General features: G+C 29.1%; 2 protein-coding genes across 2 annotated transcripts in view; one reads left to right on the top strand and one right to left on the bottom strand.

The window, feature by feature from the left end:
* LOC130803945 (uncharacterized) overlaps window positions 1–9,494 on the bottom strand; it is a 14,360-nt gene extending 4,866 nt beyond the window's left edge. Inside the window, exons 1-3 of the mRNA XM_057668181.1 lie at window positions 8,981–9,494; window positions 2,495–2,770; window positions 1,170–1,307 (exon numbers count right to left, since the gene is read on the bottom strand). Coding sequence (XP_057524164.1) covers window positions 1,170–1,307; window positions 2,495–2,770; window positions 8,981–9,304 — 738 coding nt within the window. The 5' untranslated portion in view covers window positions 9,305–9,494. The remainder of the gene's footprint in view (window positions 1–1,169; window positions 1,308–2,494; window positions 2,771–8,980) is intronic.
* LOC130803689 (uncharacterized) lies at window positions 9,318–15,135 on the top strand. Its single transcript, XM_057667890.1, has 4 exons — window positions 9,318–9,341; window positions 13,951–14,437; window positions 14,537–14,867; window positions 14,955–15,135. Exons 1-4 carry the CDS (start codon window positions 9,318–9,320, stop codon window positions 15,133–15,135), a joined length of 1,023 nt encoding a protein of 340 aa, XP_057523873.1.
* Window positions 15,136–16,047: the final 912 nt, after the last annotated feature.

The raw sequence follows: 16,047 nt of genomic DNA, 5'->3' as shown, positions 1-16,047 counted from the left end.
ATTATTCATTCATAACAATACTAGCTAATTACATTTGTGCTAAACATAATTTATGTGAGGTGAACTCAAGTAGTATACTAAATACTTTGATGTTGACCTCAAGTAGTCATGTGAGTTTTGATTCACATTGAAAAGCCGAATCATTTGGAGTGGTTTATGTTGATTAATTTTTTCAAGCATTTTCAAGTGATCGAATATTTCAAATATTTCTCTAATTAATTTTGGTTCCCCTTACTAGTGTTGTGGTGTTTTTTGGAATAGAGCCTTTGATTCTAGATCTTAACTGATTTTAATAATTTCATCAATGTAGTGTAATGTTTGCTACTCTAGAGAATATCCAAGTGGAAGTTTGTTAACCTCATGTATTAGGTGGTTCTTCATGAGCCCATGGCCCATGGGTACTGGGTTTGTAAACAAGAATAAAAGAGGATAAGACAATTACCAAAATAGAATATGTGATTAATTTATATAGACGGAATTTCTTATTATATAAGAAACTAAAATTATATTTATACATGGGAATTATTGTAGTTATATTTTCAAGTGACTATCAGGGTTGTGGGTTGCCTTAAATTTCTGTTTGAATTTTCCATATAATATTATGCTCAATTTTTGGATATTAGGGTTGTAAAGAAAGTTAAAGTTCAATAGTTTAAATAAATAAAACCAGGTCAATAAATTAAATGCATAATTGAAATGCTTTAAGTAGAATTAGATAGATAGTATTAGGTTAGATTTTAAGGTTTGATAGGTAAAAAATTGATAATAAAAAATATTGCAAGTAACAACAACAAAAATTATTACGACCCAAGTAAAACAAAGTATTAAATTCATCTTATCAATAAAAAAGTTAATTTCATATTGGAATTTGTTGGTCAGTGGTTACTTTCTCTATTCCTAATAAAATTGAAACATTTTGTATAATATTTCTTTAATTTTACAATAATTTTAATTTCAGTAGTATTTTTACTATTTTTTAAAATTCTTATCTACATGTTTTATATTTTTTACTTTCTCACACTTTTTATTTTATACTTTTATATATAAGCAATTATTGGAAAGAGAGGGACTAAAATAAGTTGAGTAAACTTATGAAGAAAAGATGAGATGGTAAAAATAGTAATCATGGGCACAGCGGAATTTACAGTGAAGATAAGCGAGAAAGTCACCTGTAGCAGCAAACGGACAACAGATGCTTGCCTGCTGACAACAGCAGCTACGAGACCATTGCAGTCAATGTTGGTATGAAGAGATGGCTTTGATGACTGAACAAGTACACGGTCCATTGCATTTGCATTCACCCCACACTGTCAGTTACAACAACAAATTGACCTTGTAAGCTAATGCAGCCAAAAACTGTATCTTTGTAGATTCATCTTATTGTTTACTTTATTTTGGACTCATAAATTAGAGGAGTTACTTCGGGGAATCAACTCGACTAAAAATTTAAGTTAATGGTTGAGGCTCCATGATGTGTTATATACTCTAATACGTCCTTTCATACGAGAGGTCTTTGGGCTAGAAATGTGAAAGCAATACTTTAAATAAGGAGTGATTGATATTCGAACTCGTGACCTTTTGTCACGTTGGCTTTTGATATTATATCAAAAAAACCAGCTCAACTAAAAACTTAAACTAATGATTAAAGCTCTATAATATGTTATATACTCCAACAAGTCAAAGTAATTATTTAAATAAAAAGACTATGGGTCAAGATTTAAACCCCAATCCCCAACCTCTAATTTATCACAAATTTTCATTTAGGTCGGTCTCATTAAGAAATATTATGAAATGAACTATTTCAACAAAATTAGTTAAAACATTCCTTTTAAATACTAAAATACTCATTTTTTTTAATTTGAGCTTTTTATATACCGTCTCACTCAAGATTTGCTCCTTATTTAAATAATATTCCTATATACTCTTAGAGTCATTCTTAACCTCTAAACCACATATTTTTATTGTAATAATAATACATTTTTCTTTTATAAAATAACTCAAACTTGTAGAGGGACAATCAGCTACTATACCAACAGGGAGGCCCAAAAGCCTCACCACATAACGTACATTGATTAAATTACAATTCCCCTGCCCTAAACTTGATATAAACAAAACAAATTTTTAATACTCCTACTCTTTAATCTGAATTATCATTTATAATCTTAAGATAATAACTACCCATGTTTCTTTTGACTTTGCCTCAGTTCCTTTAAAAGTTCAATTACTAATGTGTCATCATAAATAGTGTTCAATTACTAATAGATTATAAATTGTTGAAATCAGACCCAAAAACTAAAAGACCAAAACTTTAAAAAAAAATTCAATACAATTGGATAATAGAGTATTAATCAGGGACAAAGACTCATGCACCTAGTTGACATCTATAGATATGTCCAGAGAAGGAAGTAACTGCCAAAACCCAAAACAATATTTTTATAGAAAAAATAGTACTATGGGATATGGTGATGCAATAGTTTATATATTAGCATATTACCTTCATCATTGCATCAACAACGTCAGTGAATCCTCTGGCACATGCTGTGACAAAAGCATGCAGGGAAACATGGGGCCGTATAAGGTCAGATTCCATAAGAAGTTCCACGAACCTTGCCCGTCCATGAATGCTTGTCTCCAACAGGGCTTGTTCACAACCTGGTTGAGAAGCCCCAGCTTTGAGCAACACTTCTAATATCTCAAGATGCCCTTCTCTCACAGCTGCTGTGATTGCGAAACCTCTAAAAAGTTTTTGATTTACATCAGCTCCAGCATTCTGTCATCCATGAAACAGTTAACTTCAATACTTATGTGGATAGATACAGGGCATTTTTTTTATTAGCATAAAGACATGAAAATATCATCTTAACATGGTTGTATTTTTCTATTGTATTATTGCGTGAAAAGTAAACAAAAAAAGAAAAGAAACAATGACTAAATTACTGCTGAATTACATTAGATGACAAATAAGATGTGAGATGCTGATGTGACAAACAGAGGGGCATGGAACTTAGTTAATGTAGTGTAGTACTCCTATTATTTTTTGCAACTATTAGTACAAGAGACATATACTGTAGTTTTGTAATGTAAACTTCAGCGTCGGTCTGTCTTCATGGATGTGGAACAATTTAATATGGGCCTTGAGGATCTTCATGTGCATCATGTCACCTATATTTTCAGATCTACTTATAATAGCATCTACCAGAAGAATCCTATGAACAATAACAAAACAATTTATGCAATTTCATCAAACATCTACAGAAATCCATCATGTTGTGGTTGTTTCTAATCTCCTCTCCCCCGACAGACTGCGTTTCTCAAGTTCAAGGTAAAACCAAACATTTGTTTCATGTGCTAATAAGAAACATTTGTTCATATTGCAGTGAACTAAGTAGTTAACTAGCAAATAAAGGGGCCCTTAAGTATCGCTGCAATATTAGCTTAACTTCTTTGGATGTTTCTCAAACACACAATTTTGGATCAACTTCTTACTGAAGAAGATGTGATTAACACAACCACACAGGCACAAACCAACCAAGCATAATGAATCCAGATTTACCTAAATTTAGTTTGGAGTATTCTAGTTTAACATTTGCTATAACTAGTGCAACTTAATGATTTAACCTTTGACAAAATAGATGAAAGATTAGGAAAATTCCACACGTTAAATTGATTCAACTCACTCCTTACGTTTGTTTCATAAATACTTCGAGTTAGTTGTTGCATTAGCACTTCTATCCAATTTATCACATATATAAATTGGGCAAATTTGGTGGGTTAGAATAAAAATCAAATCAAAACAAATTTCGTATGTCAAAAAGAGTAATATATATTGACATACCAAAATTGAAAATGTAATAAAATAAGTGCCATGAAGGAGTAATACTTGAAAGTAACTGGTTATATACAGAGTTACATCCTAGTTTTTCTAATCTCCACTTCAAACATTTCAACTAATCAAATTTCACTTTTGTATTGCTGAAACTAACTTTAAATTGAGTGTATTGGCCTTTTTAAAATCTAATTTATTCCACTAAAATAAAAACTTTTCCTCTATTATTTAAACCCGTAAAAAAGCAAGAAAAAATTTATCTCCAGAAAAACGTGTATTACAAATACATATTTATCAATATTTAACTACCCAGAAAGTAAATGCTTCAGGACTTCTGATTGATGTATTCATGTAATACAACAATTTATAACCTCAAAAACGTATACCACCAGAAACAAAACAGGTAACTGTTTGGATAACTCTGTTCAGAGTGTAAAACGCAACGTTTCATCCAAATGAAAAATTCAAAACCAGTTTTGACTTTAGGATAGTGGGGTGAAGGAAACATTATATCTAATGCTAAAACATAGACCATCTAATTATAGTATCAAATTTTGATGAGTTTAGTTTCCGCCAAGTAATTAGAGTACTGAATACGCTATTACCTCAAATAGCCTTTAATTATCTAGATTATCTACTATAATAATCCCTACAATTAAGAAATTAATTACTGTAACATTAATAACTTTCTATATCTCCTTAAACTAATTATCACATTTTTTGAAGATCATTGCAACTTGTAATGAAAGATTAGTACTATCTTTGTCTCATAAAAATTCCCTATCTTTCTTCTATTCTCATATCTAAAAAATTGAGTTTTTTTATTTTTAATTATCTCTCTATAGAATTTTTGGGTTTAGCTAATTCGAACTAAAGAGAGAAGTAAAGCATGTAACCAATCTCGATGAATGGGCCATATTTCCAACATTAGTCTATTTTTATCTTTTATTTTCTTAAAAATGTTATTTATTGATTTTTGATATCATATTTTTACTATGAATGTGAATGATTTATTTATAACTTTAAATTTTAATTGCTTTTTATTGTTATTATTTTGATTGATCAAACCTGGATCTCTTTTTTCCTAATTTAGCAAATTTTAATTTTTTTATTCAAATTGAGGGGAAGTAAGTCGTGTTTAGAGATGGACGAAATCTACAAAGGAGTAATTAAACTTGAGGAGGATTGACAATAACAATTGTGATATTGTTTCCTAATACTAACATCTAAAATTTATTTTACTGATAGGAAATAATGAGTAAGATATAAAATTAAAATTCAATCATTTGATTATTACCTAACATAAACTTTAAATTTTTACCAATATGTATTAATGCATGATCAATCATATTTAGTTTCATGGGGCAAAAGTAAGCAAAAATTAAAGATTTTAATATGTGATGCTTATGATAATATTTATACTTTAACATATAATATTGTATACAAAAAAGTGGTTCAATATTTATAGTTGATAAAAGTTTTTTATCCATTTCACTAAGTTTATATATCATTTAACTTTATTTTCCATCGTAATGTATATTATAGTACACAAACCTATATTTTAAATTGCGTACCAATATTTTTTTTATTCATCTGTTTTTGATATTTTTTATTTACGTAAAATTATATGTTAAATATGATAAAATATTAAATAACATGTGCTTACAATCACCTAGTGCTTCTATAAAACAAACTTCTTCCTGTGTTGTCCTAGCAATGAGGCTTGAGGAGAATGTTGATTTTCCAAGATACCAAAGTTTCATAAAGTTATTAAGTTTTCGCGTGGGTCCTGATTTTAAAATTTTGCTCACAGCGTCATTTTGAGACTTTTTGTGATCTAACCCACAAACCTCCTAATAAATTGTAAAAAGACACTTAGAAATTTTGAAAGAACCATAAGAACCCAGAAAAACTTAATTCGCAGAATAATTTATAGATTATAATTCCTTTTTAGTTTTGAAGCATAGTATTATATAATGCAGATAAACAGCACAAATATATTAGCATTTAATTGACACGCTTAAATGATAACAGATAATGAGATAATACAATATAACATTGTATAAAGAGATCAGTGGTGGGGGCTTTACAGCATGTTTGAGTGTTGACCAACAAACTTTAGATTTAAGAAAAAACACAAGCGAAGATCATTTGTGATTCCAATTGATATTGATATTCATTTACTAAGGGAAAGTCAAATTTGTGACTAGAAAGCATTTATTATGCTCCTGCTTAATCATAAATAAGAGATTGTGGCGCCCAAGAGAGTTTACTTAACGTCCTTGTGGTTTTTTTTTTTGGCCTTACCCAAGAACACGCCCCTTTGCCAAATTCATAATCCTTTAGATCAGACAAATTAAATAGACAGAATTTGGCCAGCATAAACATCTCTGACCAGTACTGATATCTTTTTTTTTGCTGCAATCTGATTAAGTTTTACTAATATTTGTGTATGTAATCGTATTGATTTCTGTTGTAACTCCTATTCCTATATAGGACACTAAAGCAACTTCTTATAAAAAGTATAGTTTTCTATTTTCTTGACAATATAGGAGGATTGCTTTACAAAATAAATTTTGGAATTATGTGATATAATAAGGCAAATAATAAAAAATTTTACATTATAAATTAAAGTTAGACTAAAAATTAAAATTAAACAGAATCGCGAAGTAAAAAATAAAGTCCAAGCCCCAAGTAAATTATAAATAAAATACTTATCATCTTTTCTAAACAAGATTTATTAAAGTAGTGTGCAAGTAATGCAAAAAAGAAACAATTTAGCTTTTCTATAAGGCTGCATAAAACAAGCAACCTAACTACATACTAGTATGGCCTATAGGGAACAAATTAAATTTAGTACTAGTAAAATGTACTCCTGCTAGTAAAAAATGATTACTGGTAAATCTCTAATTGTTTTAATGAACTTGTCCAAATAATACTTTTTTCTATTAATTATTTTTTAGTCATAAGCATTGATATTTGAGTATTTTTAATTTCCCTGCTTATGATAGTTTTTCACATGTTTCCTCCTTTTTAATTTTTATTAATATTAATGATAATAATCATCCAAATAATTTCCTTATTCTTATTTATAAGTGTTACTTAGAATTATGATGGTCCGCTAGTAAATGTTTAGACGTTGAATATGATGATCTCTTCTAGTTTAATTTCATTTAAATAAAAGAATTGCTCTCTTCTTATAGCCTATAGGTCCCTCCGCCTAAGAAATCCTCCTCTAAGAATCTTGAAAACAAGTGTAAAAATAAAAAAATGAAAGACCAAGTACTACTATTTCTAAAAATCTAGAACTATGGAGGGAAAACTACTAAGATAGCGAAAGTTGATGACCTCGAGATCGTTCAATTTTGTAATTCCTCCATTTTAAATATTTAACTTTAACTTTTTCATAGCTCAATACATCCATTCTATTTCTAATGTCTAATTATTAATTCAATTCTTCATATTTTTTTGGAAAATTTATCTAAACTAATTTAATTTTTTATGATTTTCTACAATAATCTTACCTATTTATTAATCATAACTAATCTTAACTTTAAGGGTATTTGCTTAAAGTAAACTTGACTATCTCGATGACCTGCTATAGTAGGTAATTCACCCAAAAAATAAACTGAAAATTTATTTTATATTTAGAGAAAATTTTTAAAAATTTGGAAAAATCAAAAAAAATATTAAATTTTTAACATTTTTTTCAACATTTTATTTTAATTTATAGTTTTTCTTGTTAAAAAAACTTGCTATAACAAATCATCCTGTTAGCGGATTTACTCTAGAAAAACACTCCTCAAAGTTGAGATTATTCATAGTTAATCAATAGGTAAATTATGAAAAGGTTAAATTATTCTAAGTAATTTTTTTTAATTAAGTACAATAAAAAATTATAAAAATATAAGATTAACAATATTTACATAAAGAGAAATCAAACAAAATTTAATTTAAGTATGTTTTAATTTATCAAAAATCAAAATAAAATAAGAGTGACGAATAAATTGCTATATTTCTACTCTATATCCTAAAACTAAACTTCCATCGCACCACATTAATTATACTTGAAATAGTTTAGAGTTTAAAACGATTATAGTTATGCCTTCTATAGTTCTATTCACTGCACTTCTCACATTTTGATCAAATTGTAAGAGCTTTGTAAAAAACAATATAAAACTAAATAAGTAACTCTCTTTAGTTTTCCTTGTGGTCATAGTTTATTTCTGTTTATAAATAAGCAATATGTTATAAGTTACTAAAATTTATGAGTAATAGTTTAATTCCTTATCTCCATATTCTTTGTAATTGTGAAGATTGTCTAGCAGAATTTGATATGATAGCATATGAAGTAGAGTACTATATAGGATTATCTTTCAAGGAAACAAATAAAACTTCAAATCTTTGAAAAGAAGGGAAAAGATCACCCAAAATTGGAGCAAATTAATTTGGAGATACCTATCACAATTACTTTTGGTGGGACAGCATAGACAAAAAGTTAAACGAGCCTTGCACTTAAAAAAATATTTAATCTTACTCTTAAGTCCACAGTAAGAGTAATTCAAGACAAATTAAAGGAAGTAAGGCTTCAAATTAACTCAGGTAACCCGCGGATTCCGTTACTATTCTCCTACATCACATTCTCTGCGCTTCCAATCCAAGACAATAGAAAAGTACTCATCGTTTTGGAAAAAAAATAATATAAATTAATTGTCAACAAAAAAATTTAAAATGTTAAATTAATAACTAGTACTAGGAGTGAGTCTAATTATTAATTAACCGCATCAAAACCGAAAAACTAGAAGCGGAGGAAGCAACAGTTGTGTAGTAAAAATAAAGCTACGGGAACAAATTAGCCACAAATAAATACATCAAATTTTGAAATTCAAATAGTTATTTTTTATTATTTACTGAGAAGAAATTCAAACCATAAAGTAATTCTAGCAAACAAAAACTTCAGGAGTACGAGTTCAAATGAAGGACCACAAAAACCTTTTTGTTAATTTTGACATGATGTATTCAAATTTTGAAGGAGGGAAAAGATTTTACAAGTAATCAGAAATACATTGAAATATAGAACAAGATTTAATTACTTGGACAATTTTTCATTAATGCAAAACCAATTAGCATCACAAAAAAAAATTGAAGAATTACCAGGAATTGGCGAACGAGATTAAGATTTCCGAAATGAACAGCAAGGAAGAGAGGTGTAACATCAGTTTTAAACTCTTCATATTTTACAACAATCTCATTTGGCAAATGATCATGGAGTACGACCTCAGAACGTCGAAATTTAAGAGAGACAGCACCGACGAAATTAACATCAAGAAAAGAGTCTACGATGCAATCGGAAACAGACTTGAAATTGCCGGAACAGAGAGAATCAAGGAGACGTTGTGAGACTTCAGCTTCGTAGTTCACTGGAAAAATCTGTTTTCCGGCGATTGAGGTGGAGGAATGAGAAAATACCGTCATCATTTTCGCCGGAAAAATGGTGATTGACGATAGAGAGCAAGTGAGAGAAACAAGGTTAGAAATGGAGTTAGAGAGGGAATAAGGATTGAGGAGAAGGAAGACTTGAAATTTGGAGAGAGATAGCGGGAGAGACAGGGGAATTTATTGTTTGCAGCTGCTATGCACCAGCCTTCACAATTTACTATTCCTTGCTATGCACTGCTCTTTTACTTTTAGTAGAATTATATTTTATATTAACCTTGTTTTTGTACAAAATAGATATTTTTCTATGTCTTCATTATTTGTTAATTAGATAGATTTTCGTGTCAACTATGATTTATGAATTATTTGAATATAAAATTACTAATTTTATATGTGTAATTAAGTTATTATATGACTCTTAACTTTTTAAGTATATTGAAACTGTAAATTGATTTGTTTTAAAAACTGTAAAAGTATTACTATTGAATTGAAATTCATATTATTAATATATTACTATATAAAACATAATCATAAAATTATGCACTAAAATAATAGAAAATTTCTACACATCAAAAATAATATAAAAATAATTTAAAATAATATACAGGCTTATCTATGAAAAACTTTAAAAATTATAGCCATGTAAGTAATATACAGGATTATCTATGAAAAACGTTTAAAATTATTTTCTTTTCTTAATTTATTACAAATTTTTTAATGAAAATTAATAATTTACATAAATAATTAATATGTTATTCGATAGTTATCCATTGTAATTAAAAGATATTACATATTTTAGATGATTGTATATGCCAAAAAATTAGTAGTAAATAAGGTAAAGTTTTAAAATCTTTTGTAATTAATCAATTAAACAAATCTAATCAGAAAGATATTACATGATATGCTAAAAAATATTTTCCTAATAAGAAAACAAAAAGAGCGAAATTTTTTTTATTATAAAGTCGACTTGTGTCCTAATCGTCTCTTCATTAGTATATTGTATCATTTTTAACATACTTACCAAATTAATGATATTGATTAACATTTTAGTCACATTATTCTACAGATTTCACAATATTATTCAAAAATTTACACTGATCTATAAATTTAGGAATAATATTATTCTACAGCTATCAAACAAATTAGGAAAATAATTTTGCTACATTAAAATATTATTTTCTTTTATATTGGATATAATATACGAATCATATTAGAAAATAATAAAGCTGTTCAAATCTTATTTTGCACCTTAAATAAATTCTAGTATTTTAGGAAATGATTTGCAATAAATAATCAGTTGCCACGTTAGCATAATTCAGCAGAAAAATATTGAATGAGAGTCTGACATGAATCAGTCTCGTTTCTTCATTAGTAGTCTTTATAGAATAGATAGATTATAGATGTTTCTTATTGTAATCAAATGTTTCATTGATTTTTCCAAATGTATTAATTTAAGGGAACTTCTACATAATAGCATCGAACTTTAATGAAATGCCAGTGATAACACTTTTGTAAGAAATTTTCATATGGTAACATTATGCCTTATTTAACTGTCGTAGCATTTTCATTAAATTCTTGTCAATGTCCGTTTAATTCACCATTTTGACGTTTCTATCCTTATTAAGTGTTGGTTGTTGTGTTTATAATTTGCCCTATACATTTGAGAGCGTTGGTGAATTAAACATTTGAGAGCATAAAAATTTTTTAGGGCAAATTATAAAGACAACAACCAACACTTAATAAGGGTAGAAACGTCAAAATGGTGAATTAAATGGAAATTGACAAGAAATTAACGGAAAATGCTATGACAGTTAGATAAGGTATAAACTGAATGCTACCATGTAGAAAAATCTTGCAAAAGTGCTGCCTCTGCATTTCATAAAAGTACGATGCTACCATGAGGAATTTTCCTAATTTTAGTTGTAATATTTTTAATTGTGTATAACTAATCATTAAAAGAAATTTTTAATAATAAAATTTATATTATGACTTAAAATAAAATCTTAATTGATTATATTTTGATTTTTAGGAAAATAAAAGACAAATTAAGAGTAGAATTACGAAAAAACAAAAAGTAAAGGAAATATTTAATTCTATAGATATTATCTTTTAAAAGATCCACGTTTTATTAACTTTTTAAAGACCCAACATTTGTAGTAATTTTCTTTTAAAAACTTATCCTCTTGAAAATTATAAGCAGACGATTGATTTTTTTAAAAAAAAAATTAATTTGCCATGTTGTCATATTTTAATTGGTTCATCATATTTTATTTTAATTATACATAAAAAGTTTAAATTTGAAAAAAAAACAACTAAAAAATGAGGAAGTAAATCTCACCCACCTCCTTTCATCTTCTTTACTTCACCTCCCCCATAAACACTAGGAGTGTAAAAAATTAGATATCGAATTGATTTGGATATGAAAATTCGGATAATTTTCTTTCAAACAATGAAAATCGTGATCTGAATTTGATCCAGTTAAACCAAATACCGAATATTCGATTTTATTCGTTTATTTAAACCTACTTCTCTTTCATTAATTTTTAAAAATTATTATAAATTATAAATTATTTAGGTGTACCACTATACTAAGCTTAGGAATCTAAATGCCCCCAGGCAAAACATATGAATAATTTAAAACGGAATTCGACCTGATTTTCTGAAAAACAAATGAATTATCCGGTTTTTAGAACAAAGTACCGGATATTCCAAATCAAGTAATTTGAATCACATGTTTAAGCATACCGTTAGCCAACACAATTTCCAACCGATTAAAGGTCGCAATAATCAACTACAATCAAATCACAATTAAATAATTTTCTGGTTTTTATGTTTTTGACTGCTTCACATTATTAAATACATAATTTTATTTTTTAATATCTCTAATTTTATAATATTAAAAGTTCTAAATAGTTAATATTATAGAAATAGGCATTAACGAATCAAATAAGATCACACTTAATTATATTTTGTACTCTCTTTGCTTTTTTTTTTTTTTATCTTTCCATTTGAAATTTGGAAAGAAATCAATATAAATAATAACTACACATTAGATACTATGAGACTTGAGTAAAATAATATATAAAAAAATAAAGATTCTATTGATTAAAGTATAAGTGTAATAATGTCAATTAAACTCCATTGGGTGTGTATAAAGTTAATACATTAGGAATTATAAAATGTAATTTAATTTCTATAAATTAGAGTGTAAGTGGAATAATATTCTTGAATTCTGTTAGTCATTAGAATAGAATAATGATTTTAAATATGAATAACATTTAAAAATTTCCAAATGGAAAATGTGGGAAAAACAAAAGAGAACGGAGGGAGTATTATAAATACAATATGTCAATTAAATCAGTCGATAAACATTATTGCTATATAAAGGATAGCAACTATTAAATACCAAAAAAAGTAATACTTTGTCCCTTTAAAATAGCTAATGATAGTAATTTTTCCTCACAATATGTCACGATCAGTAACAATCCAGAGAGAGGAGGGGATATGAGCTCATCAAACACAAATCATATAACCAAATTAAACGTATAACAATGCCACGAATTTGATTAAAGAAAATAGAGTATAATCTAACCCAATCAATGATATTTTACTAAAAATTAAGCATAATAGATAGCGAAATCAGCGAAAAGCAGATCGAACTAGGATTTTGATTCACTAGAGAGAAATTAGATCATACTCCCTTTGTTTAGTAATGTTCTTTTCGTTTAGAATTTTACTTTGGAGAGAGAAATTTAATTAAGATTTTTAAAATCTATATAGATGATAAAATATATTCATATGAGATCTCGTTAGATTTGTCTTAATGTATACTTTTTTATTATATACTCCCTCCTATGCAACCTAAATGTCCCATTTGACTTTTTACGGATTTTAAAGTGAGTCAAAATGGGACCCTTGGGGTAGGAGAGAGTAATATTATGGGTTTGTTAATGAATTGATTAAGGGACTAATGATTTCCTCCAAATTTGAACATAGTTGTGTTCATTTAAAAATGGTTTATAATTTTCACCTTCAAAAGTGGTTATTTTTTTAATAACCGAAAATTACATAGTTCGGGTTAATAATGTAAAATACATACGTCCTACAATTACATTACATACTTAGTCCGGAAAAAAAAATACATAGTTCAATTACTTAATCTCGGACAGCCTTCTCAAATCTTCAACAGATTCGATGTAGTTCAAATCGTTTTTGATCATGTGGTTGCAGATTTTTTTCCGATCATCGACTTCAGATTTTTCGCATTAGCAACCAAAAATGATGCATTAAAATTCTCATAAATTGCCACGGTATTGTAAACAACCAATATTTCATTTTTATTAAAAAATCGTCATTGTACCATCCCATTTTTATTCAAAAATCCAAATTAAATGTCCAAAAAAATACAGAAAGCAGAAACCAAAAACAAATAGCAAACATAAATGGTATCTGAACAGGCGCCAAACCAAAAATATAAACCCAAACAGCAAACAAAAATGGAGAACAGGTACCAAGTAGAATTGATCAATGGCGTCATAAATGAAAACAGAAACAAAGTGCCATAAATACCAAGGACATAGTCTCACATTAATTACACTTACAAGTGAAACAAAAATGGCTCAACCCAAGAACCTGTCCCCCAAACAAAAAACTCAAATAATGAAAAAATTATTTTGCAAATTAAACAGGAAAGGAAAACTGATGCTAGGTACGAAGTGTGTAGAAAAACAATCACGAGATTATGGAAAGAAGTTCATAAGCAAAAGAAAAACAACAACACAGCCATCAACCTTAACAACAAGAGGATTGGGAGACAAGCACCCAACAAAATCCAATTTGAGGATGAGAAGTTCAAGTCCATCAAATTTGAACTAAAAGGCACTCAACATTCAGTGGCAAAGCAAATAGAAGTATCACAGTCAACAATATCTAGGTGGAAGAAGGACATAGTTATTAGAAAGCATACAAACGCAATCAAACACACACTGAATGATAACAACAAACTACACAGGTTAAGTTTTGCATTATCTAAGTTGCAATATGAGGAACACATTGATTATTTCAAGTTTAAGCCACATAATAACATTGTTCATATTGATGAAAAACACTTTTATCTAACTCGGGAATTGCAGACTTACTACTTAGGACCGGGTGAAGTGGAACCACATAGGGAATGTCAGTCCAAAAGATTCATCCCAAAAATAATGTTTATGTGTGCGGTTGCAAATCTAATTTTTTTAAATAATGGTGATGTGTTTTTTGATGGTAAGATAGGGATATGGCCTTTTATTACTCAAGAGCCTGCGAAAAGGAGCTCAAAGAACAGAAAGAGGGGGGAATTAGAGACCAAATCAATACAATCAATAACCAAAGAGCACATGAGATCAATCCTCATCACTAATGTCCTACCCACCATAAGAGCTAAGTGGCCACACGGAATGTCAAAGCACATTTTTATTCAACAGGATAATGCAAAGCCGCACATAGCACACAATGACAATGAATTTATGGAGGAGGCACTGAACGATGATTTTTTACAACAACCACCAAATTCTCATGACATGAATGTACTAGACCTAGATTTCTTTAGGTCAATTCAGGCTTTGTAATATCAGAAAGCAGCCTACAATGTACCACAATTACTAAGTGCTGTGAATAATGAATTTGACAATTTGTGTTCACAATGTTTAAGATTTGTTTTCATAACACTACAAGCATGCATGATTGAGACTAGTGATGGCCACAGAGCGAGTTACCCGGAACCGAAACCGTTCGCGACAAGTTCCGAACCGGGGAACCGTGAAACCACCGGAAAAAAACTGCCTGAACCGGACCTAAGAACCGCGGGCCGCAACCGAAATCGGTCCAGGTGAACCAGACCCGGTCCGGGTGAACCGGCCCAATGGTTCCATGGAACCGGAACCGGTCCGGGTGAACTGGCCCAGCGGTTCTGTAACATCTCGGAATAACTCGGATCGTACGAAAAGAGAAGATGACCTTTTAAAAACAAGTATATATCGTCCGAGTCAAACCAGGATGTTAGAAGGCAGTTAAAAACGGATTTGAAATTAAGGGAAGCTTGCGGATCGAGTTTTATTAGCGTTATTAAGAACTACTAGATAATAAGGAATTCTTAGCAGCGGATAAGAACGAAAAGTTAAATCTACTTATTACAACTTGAGAACGAAAATCGCCTCATAAAAACCAAACTTTCTTCAAACTTAACTAGAAATTCTAATGATTTATTTCTTATCAAACTTCTATATTCTAAGGATTTATTTCTTCGAGGGTCAATCCTCACTCCCCAGACCTGCAACTTAACTTACTGCTAGTCATTGCCCAGATAGGAAACAACATCTTCGCAGGGTCGTTAAGACCAAAAGTACACGTCAGCAAACGTCGCATACCAAATAAATAATAACACAAGAGAAAGTTTTAATTTAATAGCTGACAATTCACAGCACCATACGCTTCGATCATGCTTATTAAGAATAATTATTTTCATGTAAAGATTAGTCAGCCATACTGCTGTACTATCCAGCGTGTAGCAGGAGCGGCACTCTCGTTACATAATTAACATTAATAATTATACTTAAGATAAATAATGCGGAAGTGTAAAACGCCGAACTGCTAAAAACCATTTGAAATAAAAAAAAATGTTCAAAACATAAGTAAAAATATATCTTACAACTGAGAAAATATAAAATAAGGTTTACTTAAATACGATAAAAAAAACATAAGTACAATATAGTCATCAAGTAAAATCATTGAAGCTAAGTCCTCGA

This window comes from Amaranthus tricolor, chromosome 17 (assembly GCF_026212465.1).
Source record: "Amaranthus tricolor cultivar Red isolate AtriRed21 chromosome 17, ASM2621246v1, whole genome shotgun sequence".
NCBI classification, from domain to species: Eukaryota; Viridiplantae; Streptophyta; class Magnoliopsida; order Caryophyllales; family Amaranthaceae; genus Amaranthus; species Amaranthus tricolor.
Note: the sequence above shows the minus strand (reverse complement) of the source record. Positions and strands in the feature narration are given on the sequence as shown.